This window comes from Gracilinanus agilis, chromosome 4 (genome assembly GCF_016433145.1).
Source record: "Gracilinanus agilis isolate LMUSP501 chromosome 4, AgileGrace, whole genome shotgun sequence".
Lineage (NCBI taxonomy): Eukaryota > Metazoa > Chordata > Mammalia > Didelphimorphia > Didelphidae > Gracilinanus > Gracilinanus agilis.
Window position 1 is genome coordinate 439,366,224 of NC_058133.1, and position 18,034 is coordinate 439,384,257.

The 18,034-nt window shown below is 35.5% G+C and overlaps 1 protein-coding gene across 1 annotated transcript in view; it reads left to right on the plus strand.

Annotated features, from left to right (window-relative positions):
* The window catches only part of FNBP1L (formin binding protein 1 like), a 108,909-nt gene that overhangs the window by 76,402 nt on the left and 14,473 nt on the right, over positions 1-18,034 (plus strand). The window contains exons 9-10 of the mRNA XM_044672003.1: positions 13,607-13,810; positions 15,385-15,543. Coding sequence (XP_044527938.1) covers positions 13,607-13,810; positions 15,385-15,543 — 363 coding nt within the window. The remainder of the gene's footprint in view (positions 1-13,606; positions 13,811-15,384; positions 15,544-18,034) is intronic.

Here is an 18,034-nt window from a genome sequence, read left to right on the forward strand (position 1 = left end):
TCCAATATTGTTATAATACAAATACAAAGTTCAAGCATTATTTCTATCCTTTTCTCTTAGAGAATATATTTTCTAAGAATTTAGGCTGTTGGGTGCTAGACTTATAGGAATGATATAATTGCCATAGTTATAGTCTTCATCATATTCTTTGGATACCATGACTGCTATCTTCAAGTTTTTGAAAGATATTCTACTTGACCCCAAAGGGCAGAATTTGATTTGAGGTAAAGAAAAATTTAACAAATAAAACTGCCATTCAAAAGAAGCATGGAAGGTTGCAACATGGAAAATGGCGGGGTGGAATTCCTGCAAGATACAGGGTCAAGCCTCACCTAGAATTCCAGGGGACCCCCCATGGAGAACTCTGGGTGAGGAAATAGTTTGAAAGGTTTTAAGAGATAGTAGGGTCCCCTTCCCTGGGAGGAGAGAGAAAGAAAGTCTAACAAGGCTAAAATTTTGGTAAGAAAATATTGTGTTTTCTAAATAGAAGAGTTGATAAGATGTTTCTAGAGCAAAAGGAGGAGGCTTTCAGCAGATTACTTAGTTCCCCTGTATCTTCAGTAAAATTCTGGAATTTCCACTGGAGTGAATAATGAGCAAAAATTATGATACAAAACTACAGTCAATAACTTTTCCCACCCCAGAACTACATAAAAAGCCAGCAATAAGCCCACGGGTAATAGGAAAGGGGATCTCCAACAAAATCAACACTAGTACAGGCTAGCTGTGCCCAGCCTCTCAGTGTAACCAGCATCTCAGACATATGTAGCCAATAAGACTGTGTCCAGAGGCATCAAGAGCAGGTCTCCCAAGAAAGGCCCAAGGAGATCAGAGATCCCGAAGTGGAGAATTTAGAAACTCTGGGGAGCAGAATGATCAGTTTCCATTATTCATACTAGAAAAACCTAGGTAATTTAGGTTCTCTGAAATCTCTTGCAGTCTGTCCTGAGATTCATTAGGAGGCCCCTAAAGATACAGTGTTTGGAACCTCAAAGGTCCAAAGAAACTTAAGCCCAGGAGGTTTGGAAGGCAGCAAAAGTACTCGGGTGATCCAGGGTGAGATTCTAGCCCAATTGGCTACCCAACCGCAAAGTGTGGCAAGTGGTGGAGCTTTGCCCTGCTAATTTAGGATCTAAAGCTGAAGCATGGGTTAACAAAGAAAACACCAACCGTATAAAAAATTATTGAAAATCTTGTGGACCCCTTTACCCCCAAAACAAATAACTTTAATAACTACAAATAATGATTCGAAGGGAAAAAGGGTTTTTCACAAGGGCTTCATGAATATATATTATAAATGAAGCAAGAGATTAAAAATGAAACTTGGTCTTAAAAAATGCAAAAAACAAATCAGAAATAATGTAAGAATCATTGAATTCCTTGAATACCATGATTTTAAAAACATTTTTAAAAAGAAAGAATAAAGAAAACTTCCTAGATCTTGTAGAAACAGAAAGCCTGGTGAAGAGAGGAAAGTTCTACCCCTCACTTTTTGAAGGAAACTCCACATGGAAAAGTCTCATCAATATTATATTCCAAATCCCCAGTTCCTACATCAGAGATAAGAGAGAGGGGAGGGTGGGTGGGGGGAAGCAAAGGCTTAGGAAGAAAAGTAGTTCAAGTATTTGGGATTTAGGAAGGCTTACCCAAGACCTTTCAGGTCTAATTAAAAGGGAAAGGAGGTCTTGGATACAAGACAAGATATAGTGACCACACAGGCCTGTTATCATCCTAAAAAGAAAAAACTATATCTTGAATGGAATAGAGGATTTTCAAGCATTTCTGATGAAAAGAGCATAGCTAAATAGGAACTTTTAAATACAAACACAAGAGTCCTGAGAAACCTAAAAAGGTAAATTAATTTGAACGGTGAGGATAAGATAGGGACAATGAAGGGGTTGAGAAGGAAGGGGAAGTAGAGCTAAAAAGGACAGAGAGGTTGTTAGAGAAGTCTAGCTTTGTAAATGAGAAGAAACTTGATGATAACTTGAGGAGGTGGTGGGGAGAAATGGAAGGTTTTTTTCCTTTATTTTTTCAATAACAAATTTCCACATAAGTTTTCCAAGTTACATGATTCATGTTGTTTCCCTCCCCTATCACAGAGTTGACAAGCAATTCAGTCTGGGTTGTATATGTATTATCAAGCAGAACACATTTCCATATTACTCATTTTTGTAGGTAAATAATCTTATATTTATTTATTTATTTTTTTAATTTTAGACCCCTTAACTTCTGTGTATTGACTTATAGGTGGAAGAGTGGTAAGGGTAGGCAATAGGGGTCAAGTGACTTGCCTAGGGTCACACAGCTGGGAAGTGTCTGAGGCCGGATTTGAACCCAGGACCTCCTGTCTCTAGGCCCGGCTCTCAATCCAATGAGCTACCCAGCTGCCCCGGTAAATAACCTTATAAAACCAAAACCCCAAGTCATATACCCAAATAGTCAAGTGATAAATCATATGTTATAATCTGCATTTATACTCAAGTGAAAATTTTTTAAGTGAGGAAAATCCAGGCATTGTGAAAGCAAAAAAAGTAGTAGCAGATAAGGAGATATTGGAAATTAGGTTAAAGCTTATTGAAACCTGGGGGGATGGAATAAAGAACATTTGTCACCAGCACAGAAAGGAGGAAGTTTGTATCGAAAAGATTTGTTTCTTGAAATTCACAGCAGTTTTTTAACCTGTCAGAAATTTTTGTTAACATTGTAAAAAATGGATTTAAAATTAGCAGACAGCCTTGAAGTTTCTGAAATGATTTATTTGAAATTATCCTAGGAACTAAGGTAAGAAGAAGTCATATAAATTGTGATAGTTAACTATGATACTGGACGAAATATAGAACAAGTAACTTTTAAGCATAGAGCATGGAATTCAATTCAATTAAACTCAACAGATATTTATTACTATGCCAGGTGCTGAGTTCACAAAGCTAAAAAGGGAAGCAGTTCCTATCTTCAGGAGCTAATACTTGCTTGAGAATGGGAGGAGACATCATGTATACAGAGAACTAAATACAAAATATATATATACACAAAGTCATATAAAGGCCAAAGGAACAAGAAACATGAAAAATGGATTTCTTAGCTTTCAAACAATAACAATTAACATGTATGTAGTGCTTTAAGGTTTGCCAAAGGTTTTACATATTTTAATATCATTTGATCCTCACAACCCTGTATAGATATTATTATTCTCAATTCATAGATAATGAAACTTAAGTCAGAGACAGTTGAAAGTGAATTGCCAGAAGTCACCCAGCTAATAAAACTCGAAGGTGGGATTCAAATTCATACCAGTGCTTTATGATGATCCATTTTCATCATCAATAGCCAAACCAACACATTTATATTATGACACTTTAGGCCCATATTCAGCATATAATCCCAGAATCAGAAGTCGTTTTGTCGAACGAAAAGAGCTCCACTGAAACATTTTTCAAAATCACAGAAGTGAATAGAATGAAATTTAGAAGGAAGGCAAGATAAACAGGACAATTTTGAAAGTAATATGTGGAAGGGCTGCTAAATCTATTGAGTGTATTGAGAGCCAGGTCTAGAGGTGGAAAATCCTGTATTCAGATCTGCCCTCAGATAGTTTCTAGTTGTGTTAGCCCTGTGCAAGTCACTTAATTCACCTTCACCACCACTCCCCCACCCCCCCATTACCTAGTCCTTACAGTTCTGCTTTGTAACCAGTATTTAGTATTGATTCTAAGACAAGGTAAGAATTTTATTTAAAAAAAGAAACAAATATATAGAATTTACTCTGTGCTTTTTTTGAATGGAAACAGTGTAATGGACAGTCATTTTAATGTATAATCCTTTTTTTGTGCTTTGCTGCTTTTATGGAAATTTTTTTTTGCGTCTGTTCAGAATAAAATATAATTTAAATATAATTCCTCTTTTGAATAGGGAAGTGACAATCAGATCTGTACTTAAGGAAAAGTATTTTGGCAGCACTTTGTAGTATAGACTGAAAGGTATTGTAGGGAAAACTTTATTTACTCCAAGAGTCTAATATGGCTTTTAATAATCTAGGTAAATACTTTTAATAAAGGCTTGAAAGAAGTAGCTGTGTGAATAGAGGAGTGGGGTGAAAGAAATGTTTTGGAGGTAAAAATAAGATTTGGCAACTGATTGGATACATGGGTTGAAAAATAGTGATGAGTTAAATAAGTATGACTCTGAGCTTATTAATCTGTGAGACTGGAAGTATAGTGATACCTTCTTCAGCAGAAATAGGGAACCTAGGTAGGTTTGAATTTCTTTTATTTGCTAAACTTAATAAGTCTTTCTGATTGATTAGTAGTAGGGTTAGTAAAAATACCTAATTTTTTTTTAGTATTGCTTTTTCTTGACAATATTTTTCTGTACCAAAAGCAAAAATATATTCCTTCAGAATTTCTTTGTTTAGCTGGATTTCTCGCCATGCTTACCAGTTTTGCCCTCTGTTCTTTTTCTCTGTTTTATGAGACAATACTGCTTATAATCCTTTCTCGCCTTTTCTTCAGAAGATTTTATACCAATCACCACCTACTTCTACTTAATATTAAAGTCACTGAGTATCCATGTATGCTGATAATTTGGAAAGTCTTAACCTAGGTATTCATGGAATTTCTCTACTTCTTCATCTTCTATCTTGATTGTGCAAAAGTTGAAATTATTTTCATGGTGGTCTTTTTGCAAAGCTTATAATGGACTATGACCAAATAGTCCAAGAATTAATAGCTTTCCTTGTGCTTATGTAATAAAACCTTTTCTATCAGCTCCTTTTTCTTTTCACAAATATCCTATGAGCTATGTTTCCATTGTAGTTTCCTTCTGGTTTTGTTCATAAAAAGAACATCAGGATTGATATTATTCATCTCCTTAAATAGTATTTTTTTCTCTCCAAGTTTTTATTTTAGCTTTCTTTTTTTATTTTGAGTTTCAAATTCTCAATATTCCCACCTTTCCTCCACCTGTTGAAAAGTCAAGCAATATGATATTCATTATACACCTGAAATCATACAGACATTTCCATATTAGTCATATAGCAAAAAAAAAAAGCAATAAAAACAAAATTTAAAAACATGCTTCATCTTGCACTCAGAGTTTATCATTTTCTTTTGGAGGTGAATGGCATTTTCTGAACAGTATTTTCATTCATTGGACCAGGACCTTTATATTTAGAATTTTAACAATCAAGTTTAAGTTTATAGAATTTCTAATGAGGCTGATTCTTAACACCCTCAACTTCTTTTCTTTCGTGAAGGCTATTTTGTGTTTTTCTTTATTTTCATGTGTGGTCATGGTTAAAGAATTCATCATTAAGTGGCTGACTTACTATTTATTGATGAGACATTATACTGAGGATAATCCTCATGAAATAAATTTGGTCTGTTGCCAGCACCATCTTCAAAGACTTAAGATTTAGTCAGTTTACTTTTTATGTCCAGTATCATGTTAGAACCTGCCACTTATTCTCTGTTGGCTTAACTGTTATGTACTTAGAATCACCTTCATGCCAAGATCAGGCAGATGAATGGGACTTTGTAGAAGACAGCAAACAGAAGAAAAATGGAAAAAATCTGCAAAGATTTTTATTAAAAACTTCATCTAGTAATGACAGTATAGATACCATATTCAAACATATAATGTGATAGTTCTAGATATGTTTAACAAAGAGGGATGTAAGCATTAAAATTAATGGTTTGGCTGAATATATAAAAATTATAAATCTTTTATTTATTAAGTAGAGAAATACAAAAGGGTAGAAAAGACATTAGCCTGTCCAACTAAATATTGTTCTAGTGCTTGGCTCAGCCAGGGCTTGTTAACCTTCAATCAGAATTAAACTATCTCCAAAAGACAGAAAGGGAAAACCAGCTATCCACTCACCCAAGACAATGACAGGAGCTGAAGGTGACTCCTGAGACCTACTTTCTTTTTTGAGCCAACCTTCTTCTTGAAGCTGACTTCCTTTTTGGAGTGACTCTCTTCTTGGAGTTCACTTTCTACTAGCCTCCTTCATCAGACTGCCTTCATGGCTTTTATGATGGTTTCCTGTCCCTGCCCCTTTTCACAAGGACCAATCACAGCTTCTAAATTGTCTGAGTTCTCACCTTTGGAATCCCACCTTTCTGAGGGTGTGAACAAGTTCAGGCTTGTGTTGATTCAAAGTTATTGCCAACAAAAGTGTTAACTAAGCAAAGAGAACAAAGGATTCCCTTTTCACAAGTGTGAACTCAAGGAGAACCAAGAATTCCCTTTTACAGGGACTTCATGCTGGAGGTGACACAATTGTAAACTGATCCTTTAATATTCTCACAAGGTATCCAAAGGAGAGGAAGATACTAGAGATAAAGGAAAGCATTTCATACTTTATTAATAACAAAAAGGTAACCTAAATTAAACAACTATAGATTTATTTGTCTGTTTCCCCATTTATACAAAGTCTTTGAGATTCACACATTTATTGAGGACATCTTCTATGAAGGTAGTTGGGAACAGACTTTTACAATTGATATTTTGCTGTGGACCACATCTTTATGATTACAAAATAGATTAGAAAAACAGAGATACAAGATTCCAGTTTGCTTATTATTTATCGTTCTTGAAAACACATCTGTTTTGTTAAGCAAAATGTTTCCCTAAAGGCTCACTACTGACAAAATGTTTTCCATTTATATATCAAAGTCAATCAATAGTACTTGAAAGATACATGAGAAATAATCTTGCTTATTGATCTTTTGATCATAAACATCTGGGCAAGGCACCAGTCAGGGAGGAGTATTCTCCAAAAGTTTTTGTCACTGTGATAGAAGAGATTAAACTCTGATCTCATATTAGAGGACTTTTAAATACATATTGATAAGCCCTCCAACATCCTAAGCCTGGTTTCCCGTTTTTCTCATTTTTCCTGACCCACTATTTCACTCCATATGACTAGTACAGATAGTCATATCCTTGATTTTGTCACTACCCACAAATGTCCCACTTCCCTTTTCCGAAATTCTCAAATCTCCTAATCTAATTTTGCCACTCCAAATCTTTTCTTTGTCACTGTGCCTTCTAATTCCTTAACCCCTCAGGCTATCACTTGTTTCCTAGGATTATCACTCTTTGCACTAGCTATACTCTCCTCCCTTATCCTGTTGAGGAACTTTCCTTGTTAAACCTCAGTTTTGGATAGCTACCATTGCCCCCTGTTTTTGTAACTACTCACAGGCTGCTTAATGAAACCAGACGAAATCATAAATAATATTGCCTGAATCCATCAGAAATTTGTTATATCATTTCAACCAGGCCTTCACTTTGGCAAGGCAGTCCTTTCACACCTTCCTACTCTCCACAGCAGCTCTTCAAACCTTTGTTATCTCTCCTCAAATCTTCTATGCCTCCCCTTTTCCCCTCATCCTCTCAGCTGAGAATTGAGGTCATTCACCCAAGAGCACCTTTTTCTCTCTTCTCATCTTACATCATCCAGATATCTTCTGCCTCTTCTTGTTCCCCCTTTCTACACAGCCTTTTTTCATTCCTCATCCTTCCTGACCTCTCTGTAGCCTTTGACATTATTGACATCTCAAATTAGATATCCTTTAAACTTCTATAAACTCAATATGTCCAAAACTTAACTCATTATCCTTTCCCCAAAACTCTGCTTCAGAGTTTTTTTTAAAACCTTTACTTTTCTGTCCTTGTAACAATTTGTAGGGTAGAAAGGCAAGGCTAGGCAGTGGGGGTTAAGTGATTTGCCCAGGGTCACACAGCTAGGAAGTGTCTGAGCAGAGATTTGAACCCAGGTCCTCTCAACTTCTAACCTGACTCTCTCTGTCCACTGATCTACCTAGCTGCCCCTTCCCTGTTACTCTTGAGGACAATGCAGGACTCCCATTCTCAGGCTTGCAATCTCTGTGCCATTCCTTTGTGCCCCCCCTCCCCCATTCAATTATCACATCATCTCAATTCTGTCTTTGTAATATCTCTAGTATATGCCTTCTCAATGACACTGCCACCACCTTGGTGGCAGCCCTTATCACCTCATAGCAGGTCTACTGTGATTGCCTTTGCATTGGTCTTCTTGCTTCCAAGCCTTCTCAGCATTCTGTAAACTCCCATGACTCCCAGTCCCCTTTAGGATAAAATAGAACATGGATGTGGCATTCACCATCTGGCACCCTCCTTTTCCAGTCTTCTTTCACCCCTGTTCTCTCCCATAGCCTGGGAGATCTCATGATTACATTCTGCTGTTCCCTGCACAAGACACTCTTCCCTAACTCCTGCATTTTCATTATTTATTTCCCATTCCTGGGATTGTTTTCTTTCTTCATCTCTACTTCATTTCCCTTGGTCTGATTCCCACTTAAAATTGTATCTTCTATAAGAAGCCTTTTCTCTTTCCCCTTAAATGTTCCTGCCTTCTACTTTCTTCAAATACATATTTTTGGTACTTAGTTGTTTTCACTCTGTCTCCTCTATTAACCTGAACTACTTGAGAGTAGGTACTGTTTTTAGTGCTTAGCATAGTCTCTGCCACATGTTGTTGTTCAGTCATTTGAGTCATGTCTGATTCTTCATGACTTCATCTGGAGTTTTCCTTCACCTCCTTTCCCCCCTCCCCTTTTTTTTTAAAACCCATAACTGTAGAATCTTAGAATCCATCAGTATCAGTACCAAGGCAGAAGAGTGGTAAGGGCTAGGCAGTTGGGGTTAAGTTGAAGCAAGGATTCAGGGTTACACAGCTAGGAAGTATCAGTGAACATATTTGAACCTAGGACCTCCCATCTCCAGGCCTGGCTCTAACTACTGAGCTACCTAGCTACCCTTTTGGGGGTTTTCTTGGTAGAAATACTAGAATGGCTTACCATTTTCTTCTCCAGTTCATTTTATTGATGAAGAAACAAACAGGATTAAGTGACTTCCCAGGATCACACAATTAGCTAGTTAATAGTGTCTTAAGGCAGATTTGAACTCACTTCTTCCTGACTTGACTTTAGGCCCAGTGCTCTCTCCATTATGCCATGTAGCTGCTTATTGCCTGACTCACCGATATGTATGGTTCTCTGACCATACATATCTTAAAGCCCCAGAACTTTAGAAAACATTTTGACAAAAAACGATAACTACCCAAAAGAGTTTTGATCTACAGAAAAAAGATCAGGTACATGAATAGTGTTCATGACTCACATTATGACATGCTGTTTGAGGGCCAACCCATTAAGCTTATTCATCAGTATATATGTATATGGGATAGACATTTCTAAAAGAAATATGGTGAGCTCTAAATAAAAAGGAAGAAAGCAGAATGAATTGCTTTTGAGAAATTAATATCTTTTAATGATTTCAATCTTCCCTAAAACAAACACTTGTCTTTTTCATAACAATATTCTACTGGTGTTATGTGCCTGGAAGATGTGGAACACAACAGTTTCCAAAGGTTAAAAAAATAAATATCACACAAAAGGCAATGGAGCGGTTTATGATAGACATGAGGAAGCTACAGCATATAATCAATGAGTGTTATATTCAAACCCTGAGAAATGTTGGTTTCACCTTGATTGACAAAGGAGACAGTTGGAGACATCAGAATGTTCTCAGATGCCATAAGCCAAGGGCAAAAGTCGGTTGGCCTGAGAGTATAAATACCTCTAACAGCCATCTGGGAGGGGTCTTTTGACCATTGGTCAGAGGTTCTCTCTCTCTGAATCTCCTTAGATCTTTAGATCGCTGAATCATCATAGTTTTTAGGTCTCTGGGTCCCTGGATGGTGAAAGGAAGGAAGGGAGGTCTGAGAAGAAGAGGGTGGTTAAGTTTTAAACACTTCCTGAAGACTGTCAAGGCTAACACATTACCAAACTGATAATTAGAAAGCTGAAAGGAAATCAACAACATAGCTGCTGCAAAGGCTGTCACTCTCTTATTTGGCAGTGGCCAAGCTGAACTAGAGGGGTTGTGAAGAACAATAGCTCCAGCTTTACTGAATCAATAGCCTCCAGTCCTGAGTGATTATAGATTATAGATATTAGATTGACAGGATCTCCAATCCCCAACCTGTATCCTGATTCTCCTTTCCCTAATTAAGATCATAGATAAAGTATTTAATAAGTACCTTCCTGAGTGGTCATTATGTCACAACCCTTGGGGAGGGAGCAAATGCAGTCAGATGAACAACATGATCCAAAGCTAATCAGAACCTGATATTAATAATTGATCCCACCCAGGTGGGACCTGAAAGGGTTACCCATCCACCTGACCATTCAGGGTCCTTCCTGGGTAACTGTTATTCAGAAGGGGAAATTATAACATCTAACAAGGGTGATTGGGGTTGGTGTTCCCCCATCACCAGCACCTAGGGAGAATACAAAGGTACATTCCACCTCACCAGTATCCATATCCCCTAGTAGGACACCCTTTTTTTATAACATGAGGAACTTAAAAGAATAAGAGTAAAAGATGTTGTTTAGAAAATGTATAGTAGGAAGACAAAATGAACTAGAAATGTGTGCATGAGGGTTGACAGATAGCTCTGACACTACTTGTATCCTTGTGTTATACAAAGAGAAGAACCAAAGTTCTCGGCACATTGCCTTAATTCTCGGTGGTACACTTTTGGAGGTCATGAACAAGAGTCTCACAAAAGATGGGTTATAATTTATACTTTGCATGGAACATTCAAATTGATGAGATTTCACCTCCATTTGGGTACCAGGAGATTATGTTTTCATGCTTATAGCTAAAATCCTCTAAGTTCATATTAATGAAGGCTAACATATCTTTCTTCATATTACAATATAAAAACATGTTATTTAGGCATTAAATGTATTTACCTAATTCATATTTTATTTACATGAGTATTTTAGTTTTTTGTTGAGGTATTTATTTTCATATGCTTTTAAAAATCTTTCCACAATACAATTATATGTCTATTCATCAAACCAAACATTATTTCATACAATAAATCAATTTTGTAGGTAAATTCCTTTTTGTAAATCCATAAAATAGCTGAAATGTTTATATCTGGATTTTTTTAAAATGAGCCTACTAGGGCAGCTGGGGTAGCTCAGTGTATTGAAAGCCAGGCCTAGAGATGGGAGGTCCTAGGTTCAAGTATGGCCTCAGACACTTCCCAGCTGTGTGACCCTGGGCAAGTCACTTGACCTCCATGGCCTACCCTTACCACTCTTCTACCTTGGAGTCAATACCCAGTATTGACTCCAAGACAGAAGGTAAGGGTTTTAAAAAAAATGAGCATACTAGTAGAAATTATATTCCCTCTCTATAGTGTGAGATTTGACAAACAATTTGTCTGGAATTAGCAATTGTAAAGGATTCTGCATTTATTAACTGTACTTTATCTATTTTTTTAAAGCAGATTTTAATTAGGGACTTGGAATATTTGAATTGGGTAAGAGTTATTGCATAGTAATTTATATTTTGATAGGAGGACTAAATAAGAAATCCCTGTAATTATTTGAAGGTCAGACTAGGGTAATCCCTTATTATAACAAAATTTCCTTGAAATGAATTTATTTGTGATGGATTTTTTTTTTTGTCCCCATCATTCATTTTTCAAGTGAAAATGAGCCTGGTTACTTTTAAAAATAGTATACACAGGGGGCAGCTGGGTACCTCAGTGTATTGAGAGCTAGACCTAGAGACAGGAAGTCCTAGGTTCAAATCTGGCCTCAGACACTTCCCAGCTGTATGACCCTGGGCAAGTCACTTAGCCTCCATTGCCTAGCCCTTGCCCCTCTTCTGCCTTGTATTGGTTCCAAGGCAGAAGGTAAGGGTTTAAAAAAAAAAATAGTGTACACATGAACCATTTATATTATCTACAGAATGGGTAATACAAATATTAAAAATTAATAAAGGAAAAATTATGATTTTTAAATAGTTTCCTTATAAAGATGTGGTTTTTTTGTAAAGCCATATCTAAAGTAAGGATATTTTATTTTCCAGAATTGCCCTTAACATTAAAGATTACTTTCCCCCCCTCACATGCACATCCATTAATGGAAAACCTCTATTTCACAGTTTACTGGATCCTGGAAAGCTGGAATTTTTAACCTGGCCTCAGTGAAGTTGTTTTAAACAAATATTTTTATAATTGTGTTTTTATAATTTGTTTCCTTTTTTAGTTCTGTGTGTTTTATACTCTGTGTGTTTTATACATGAAAAAAACAATAAACAAAACCACATTATTTTGAGAAAGGTTCATAGGTTTCACTAAACCACCAAAGGGGGCCAGGAGATAAAATGGTTATGAACTGCTATTCTACAATTTACTTTTCTACTCTCTTATTTTCTTGTAAAAATCCGTTTCTCTCCTTATTACACTTAATTTGAATTTGACTTGGTTTTTATCTAAATTACTGAAACTGAGGACCAGTGTTACCAGTAAAATGGAAATTTGGATTTTAAAACTAATTTTATAAATCTTAAGGTACTAACTTTTCTGTTGATATTTCAGATATATTCATGAGTTTATTTTTTAAATGATGCCATAAGTAGACAAGAAGAAATATTTCAACTAAATTATTCACTTAATGATTTCTGTAAGATTTTAAAATTAAAATTTTTTGGTAAAGTTTGTTAGTATCCTTGCCCTTGTTAATGTTCCGTGTACGGATGATGATAAGAGAGCCTCAAGGATGTTAATTTGATCAGATAGGCTTGTGTGTATTAAGTCTATCTGGAGGACTCTCTTCATCTTACTTGGGGGGTATAAATAGGATATCTCTGTAAAGGGGTGTAGCAGGCAGAGATGGACAGGTGAATAAAGAAAGGTCAGTGAACAAAGAAAGGATTTCCTTCGGGGTTAAAATTAACAAGTTTCCAGGACTTAACTTAAATGCCTGGACCCCAAGAAAACCCTTTCTGAACCCAACCCTGCCGGGGTAAGGTTGAATGACAGGCAGCCTTGGACTTTGCATAGTTAAAGCTTGATAGACAGCCTTCCCCAATTCCCTCTTTTTCATCCCTCTGCTTCTCAATATTTCCAGGAAAATGCTGATCTGACTGCTAATAATAATGGTTTATTGTAATTGTGATCAGGCATGGGTGAGGAGAGTGGGAGAGTTAGCCATGAATGTAAAAGGGTCCATCCTTCCCTGGCCAAGCCAGCCAGCTTGGACCAGGAATTCTACCCCCTCTCCAATATCTGCTAACTGAGCTAAACTAACAGATTGGATAAGATGATAAAGGGTCTCTCTTGAAAGGCAAAAGTCTAGAACAGAGTCTTTGTGGTTGGCCCGGTGGCTGTCCAGGTCCACAGACCCCTCTCAGTCACTGGCAAATGTCAGATCGTTTCTTTGATGATTGAAGTGAGAATCAGGAACAACAACAGGCCTTCGAGTGTAGAGATAGCCAGGGAACTCCAGATAGCCATAGCTGAATACGGAGGTCCGGCAAAAGTCCTCTGTCTCCCACAGAGTCTAGAGATGAAGACCTTTTCCCCCAGGGTTTCTCTCCCACAAGCCTCTGCTCCTCCTCTCAACCCCTGCTCTTGTCAATCACGTATCTTTTCAACATTCCAAACTGTCCTTTGCAAACTTTTCCTTCTATCTGTATCAAAATATGTATAAACAAATATAATGGTTTTAAAATTCTAAATTCCCTTGTACAGGACTCTCAAATGGTAGTCGATTCCTTCAAGTCTGGATTTGAGCCTCCAGGAGACTTCCCTTTTGAAGATTATAGTCAGCATATTTACAGAACCGTTTCTGATGGTACTATCAGTGCTTCCAAGCAAGACAGTGGGAAGATTGATGCCAAAACCACTGTAGGAAAGGCCAAGGGCAAATTGTGGCTTTTTGGAAAGAAGCCAAAGGTAAGATCTATAAATTTACTGGAGTAATTTTAAAAATCAGGATTAAGATAATTTCATATATCAGCTGGAAAAGTTACATTTAGTATAGGTATTAAATGGACAGTTATTTGGAGAAGTGTTTAAAAATTAAATAATAAAACAACCATTTTTAGATTAACTGAATTCAATAGATTAGTTGTTTTTTTAGCTTGATGCTTTAAAAAAGGTCAGATTTTGTCTTAGTTTATAAAAATGTTAATGAAAGTTCATTTAGCTTTGAATTAAAATTTTATTTGCAAAATAACCTTAGAGTCCAACTGAAAGATTACTATCACAACTATTGACTAATTGATCACTTATGAAAGTTGATTTTGATTTTACTCGATCTCATAAATCATTTAAATCCTCCTAAGGCAGTATTGGGCAAACTACAGCCTGCGGGCCAGATGTGGCCCCCTGAGATGTTCTATCTGGCCACGTGACATTATTCCTAATCTGACAAACACAATGAGTAGGATACAATAAAATGAAACTTTGAAAGAGTTGCCTTAGAAACAGACTGACAGATGAGCATTTCCTTTCCTTTGGCCCCCTCTTTAAAAAGTTTGCTCATCACTGTCCTAAGGAAATTTTAATGGACAGGGTTCAGGGTTCTTAGTTGAAGTTTGAAAGTCACTACTTTAATGAGAGAATTTCATTCCATGGTCAGACTTCATTTTTTGATTTGTTTTTTTAGGTAGATAAATCCATTTTTGGAGGCAATGTAGAATTGCTTGTTTCTTATCTTTGAGGTTAGCAATTATAGTGGTTTTATTATAAAATATTTACATTAATATTATTATTTTTATAAAATGTAATATATTATGAATATTTGATTTTTCTAAAGCATTTTCTGATCATGGATTGTAGGTGGAAATAAAAATAAAAAATAATGACACTAAGTTATTACTAAGCGAAATCATAGTTAACAATGAATATAAACGGAAGTACTAATGAATACATTGTCCAGCTGAGAGAAGATAATGGAAACTGTATTCAATTCAGAGTAGACAGAACAGCTAACAGGACCAGACTGTTGAAAAGCCATAAGCAAAGAAAATAAATTTTCTTTCCTATTCTAATTAATAATGAGCCACAATTTAAATTTTCCTCTGTGTCTTGTGACTTGTTCTGATTGTTGTAGCTGCAGCAGCAGTCATAAGGTATCCCAAGTGTGTAAAGAAATGCCCCCAGAGAGTACAGGTAAAGTACCTCATAATTCAGGAATCCATAGAGGTCTATACATGCCAGGAATTTAATGATCATTCAAGTCTACTAGTGCTCTTGAATTTGTGCCATTTAAGTTTTACTTATTGTATTTACCTTGTAAAAAAATAAATGAATGGAATGGTATATTTTAAAAGTATATTTACTCTCTGTAGTTATTTAGTTTTCAATCAGTGTTAACTGATCTTTTTGTAGTATGTGGTAGGATACTGTGAGGTTTATACTGTGGGGGAAAAAAAGCATGTTGCCAAAAGATAGCATTTTCATTTAAAAAGAAAAACCACTATGCACATTTGGCTTATTGATTCCTTTCTTTATTTCCATGTTAGCCACAGTCCCCACCCCTTACCCCTACTAGTTTATTCACATCCAGTACTCCTAATGGGTCCCAGTTTCTCACATTCTCCATTGAACCTGTGCATTATTGTATGAATGAAATAAAAACAGGGAAGCCCAGAATTCCTTCTTTCAGAAGCCTCAAAAGAGGGGTAAGTTTAATAATGGGTTAAAATGCATGATGGCCTATTGTGTGTGTGGTGTGGCTTTTAATACTCTCCACCCTCATTATAAGGCTCTTTCTGAGAATACAGTTATAAAATGCCACTGTAACAAGCATAGCTACCCTCAAGTTAAAAAACAAAACAAAAGAAAGAAATCTCCTCTTTATAACATTTGAAATACTTGATTCTAAAAGATGGTGTTATAAAGAGGGTGGTGTGTGCAATCATATATTTAAGCTTTTTTCTGTTTACATGAAATCATGTGTGTCCACCACTGTCTTGTACTGTATTCTACATTACTTACAGTAATTTATTATTAAAATTTGTCTTTTAATAGTTAGTCATGCTGATTTCATCTTCCAGTTTCTAAAAGTATGATTTTGGTAATCATTTAAATAGTTACTTCCACTTAAACTATAGTACTTATGCAGTTGAAAAAAAGATTCAGGTAGTTAATTTGACTTCTAAATGGAAGTGACCAATAAACTAAATAGAATTTGTTTTGAGATGCAATAAAATAGAAAATTAATGTGGTTTCCAAGCAACATATATTATATTAGTTTAAAATAAACTGTCATTATTATCCCATTATGTCAGTGAAGCGTAGTCTGACTCATTTTTGTGTAAGGGATTATTTGTATTTTGGGAGCCTACTGTATTAGGTATATTCATACTTTTTAGCCATTATTTAGTAATTATGAAAAATAAAGCTATTTCTTTATATATCAGATCTTGATAATACATAGAGAAAATAAATTTAAAGTCCAGCAGTGTCCATACAATATCTGTTCGTTAGCTGAAACCAGACCTGACATTTACATCTCATTTTTAAACTAAAAAATCTCTGCCTAACACCAGATTGCTTTAATTGTATGCATTAGTTGATTACACAAAATTCAAGATTTATTAATTCAGTATAGTAGTATTTGATCACATTCATCTCTTTTGGAAAAACTAGACAAACAAGTGATTTTTAGCAATGCAATGATTGTTTCACCATCGAATTATTTATGGTATCATTTTAGCTTCCTTATAATCTGCCCATAATACAAACTTTGTTGAGACTACTGCAGCTTATACTGCAAATAAAAAAAAAAATTAAAATTGTTCCTTTAAGTGGCCCACAAGGATGAATTTACATTTACAACCCTAATGATGTGTAAAATGTTATGATTTTTAAAAATCATTAACATAGTTGTTGGGTGGGTTCCAGTGATTGAATAATGAATGTACAATTACCCAAATATTCACATTGTCAATTTAGATGATAATAAATATTTTGTGTTAAGTTACTTGAATTGTGAGAAATTAGTGTTAAGTGTCATATTTTTACGTAGCTTAGTGTTTTTTGTTTTGTTTTTCTGTCTTTTTTTTTTTTTACAGCGTTGGGCATGTTAGGTCTTTATTACAATAAGCTGTTCAGGTTAGAGAGCCTTTGTTTGACGTATGAATAAAGAAGTTGAAGAATTTGGAATTTTCTGAGTTTGGGCAAGATAAGTCCGAGGAGGTGACTACTTTTATTGAATAGGAGTAGAATTTTAATGGGCATAAATTTTGGGATCCCATTTATTTGCTTAATAATTTATTTTTATTTGTAAATAAATATCTTACCGATTTAATAGACCTGACTTAAAAAAAAAATCATGCTGTTCCCTGTCCAAATTCCTTCCTGTTTGGCTTATCACCTTAGAGCCAAACAAATACTTGAGTTTTTGTTTTTTGTGTTTTTTAACAATTGGATTGATGATTTTGTCCGAGAAGGATAAGCTCTTGGAGTGACAACTATTTCCATAGATATATATTGAAATCTAATTATGTCTTGGTAGGTGGGGCCACATGACTTACCTAGGGTGATACTACTTGTAAATGTCAAAATTGGGATTTTATTCCATGGCTTCCTGACTCCAAGCCAAGCTGCCTCATATAATGATGCACAATATCAGTTTGTTAGACTTATTTTATATGTTATAGTATCAAGAGATTGATTTGTGGAAATTTTGTTGTTTTCTATTTTTAAATCAAGTAGGCTGAGAGAGAGAATAAGAATTAATGTTTAAGTTTTATCAGTTCTGCCATACAAGTATTCAAAGTAAGAAAACCAGAACTAGACATATGAACCTCGCCCTCCTAAAATATGTATTTTTAAATTTCTCTAAACTCTAATTGCAAGAAATATTATCTAGTTGATATGTATTTAAAACACATACCACAATTGAGAATGAGAACCTACCATGTGGAATCATATCAATATTTGATCCTGACTATGGAATTGAGGTATCTTTTTATGAAAGAGTATAGAGGCTGTGACTTTAGCTTTACAGGGATTGAAATGTATTCCAAATATCCTAAATTTAGTAGTCTGATTTTGTTTTGTCATAAAGCTACCTCGTTTGATGTGCAAGACGTGCTCCCTCTGTTCTAATTAACCAGTATTTGATCAAATCTGTGTATAAACCTTAAGTAATTTTTATAGATATCT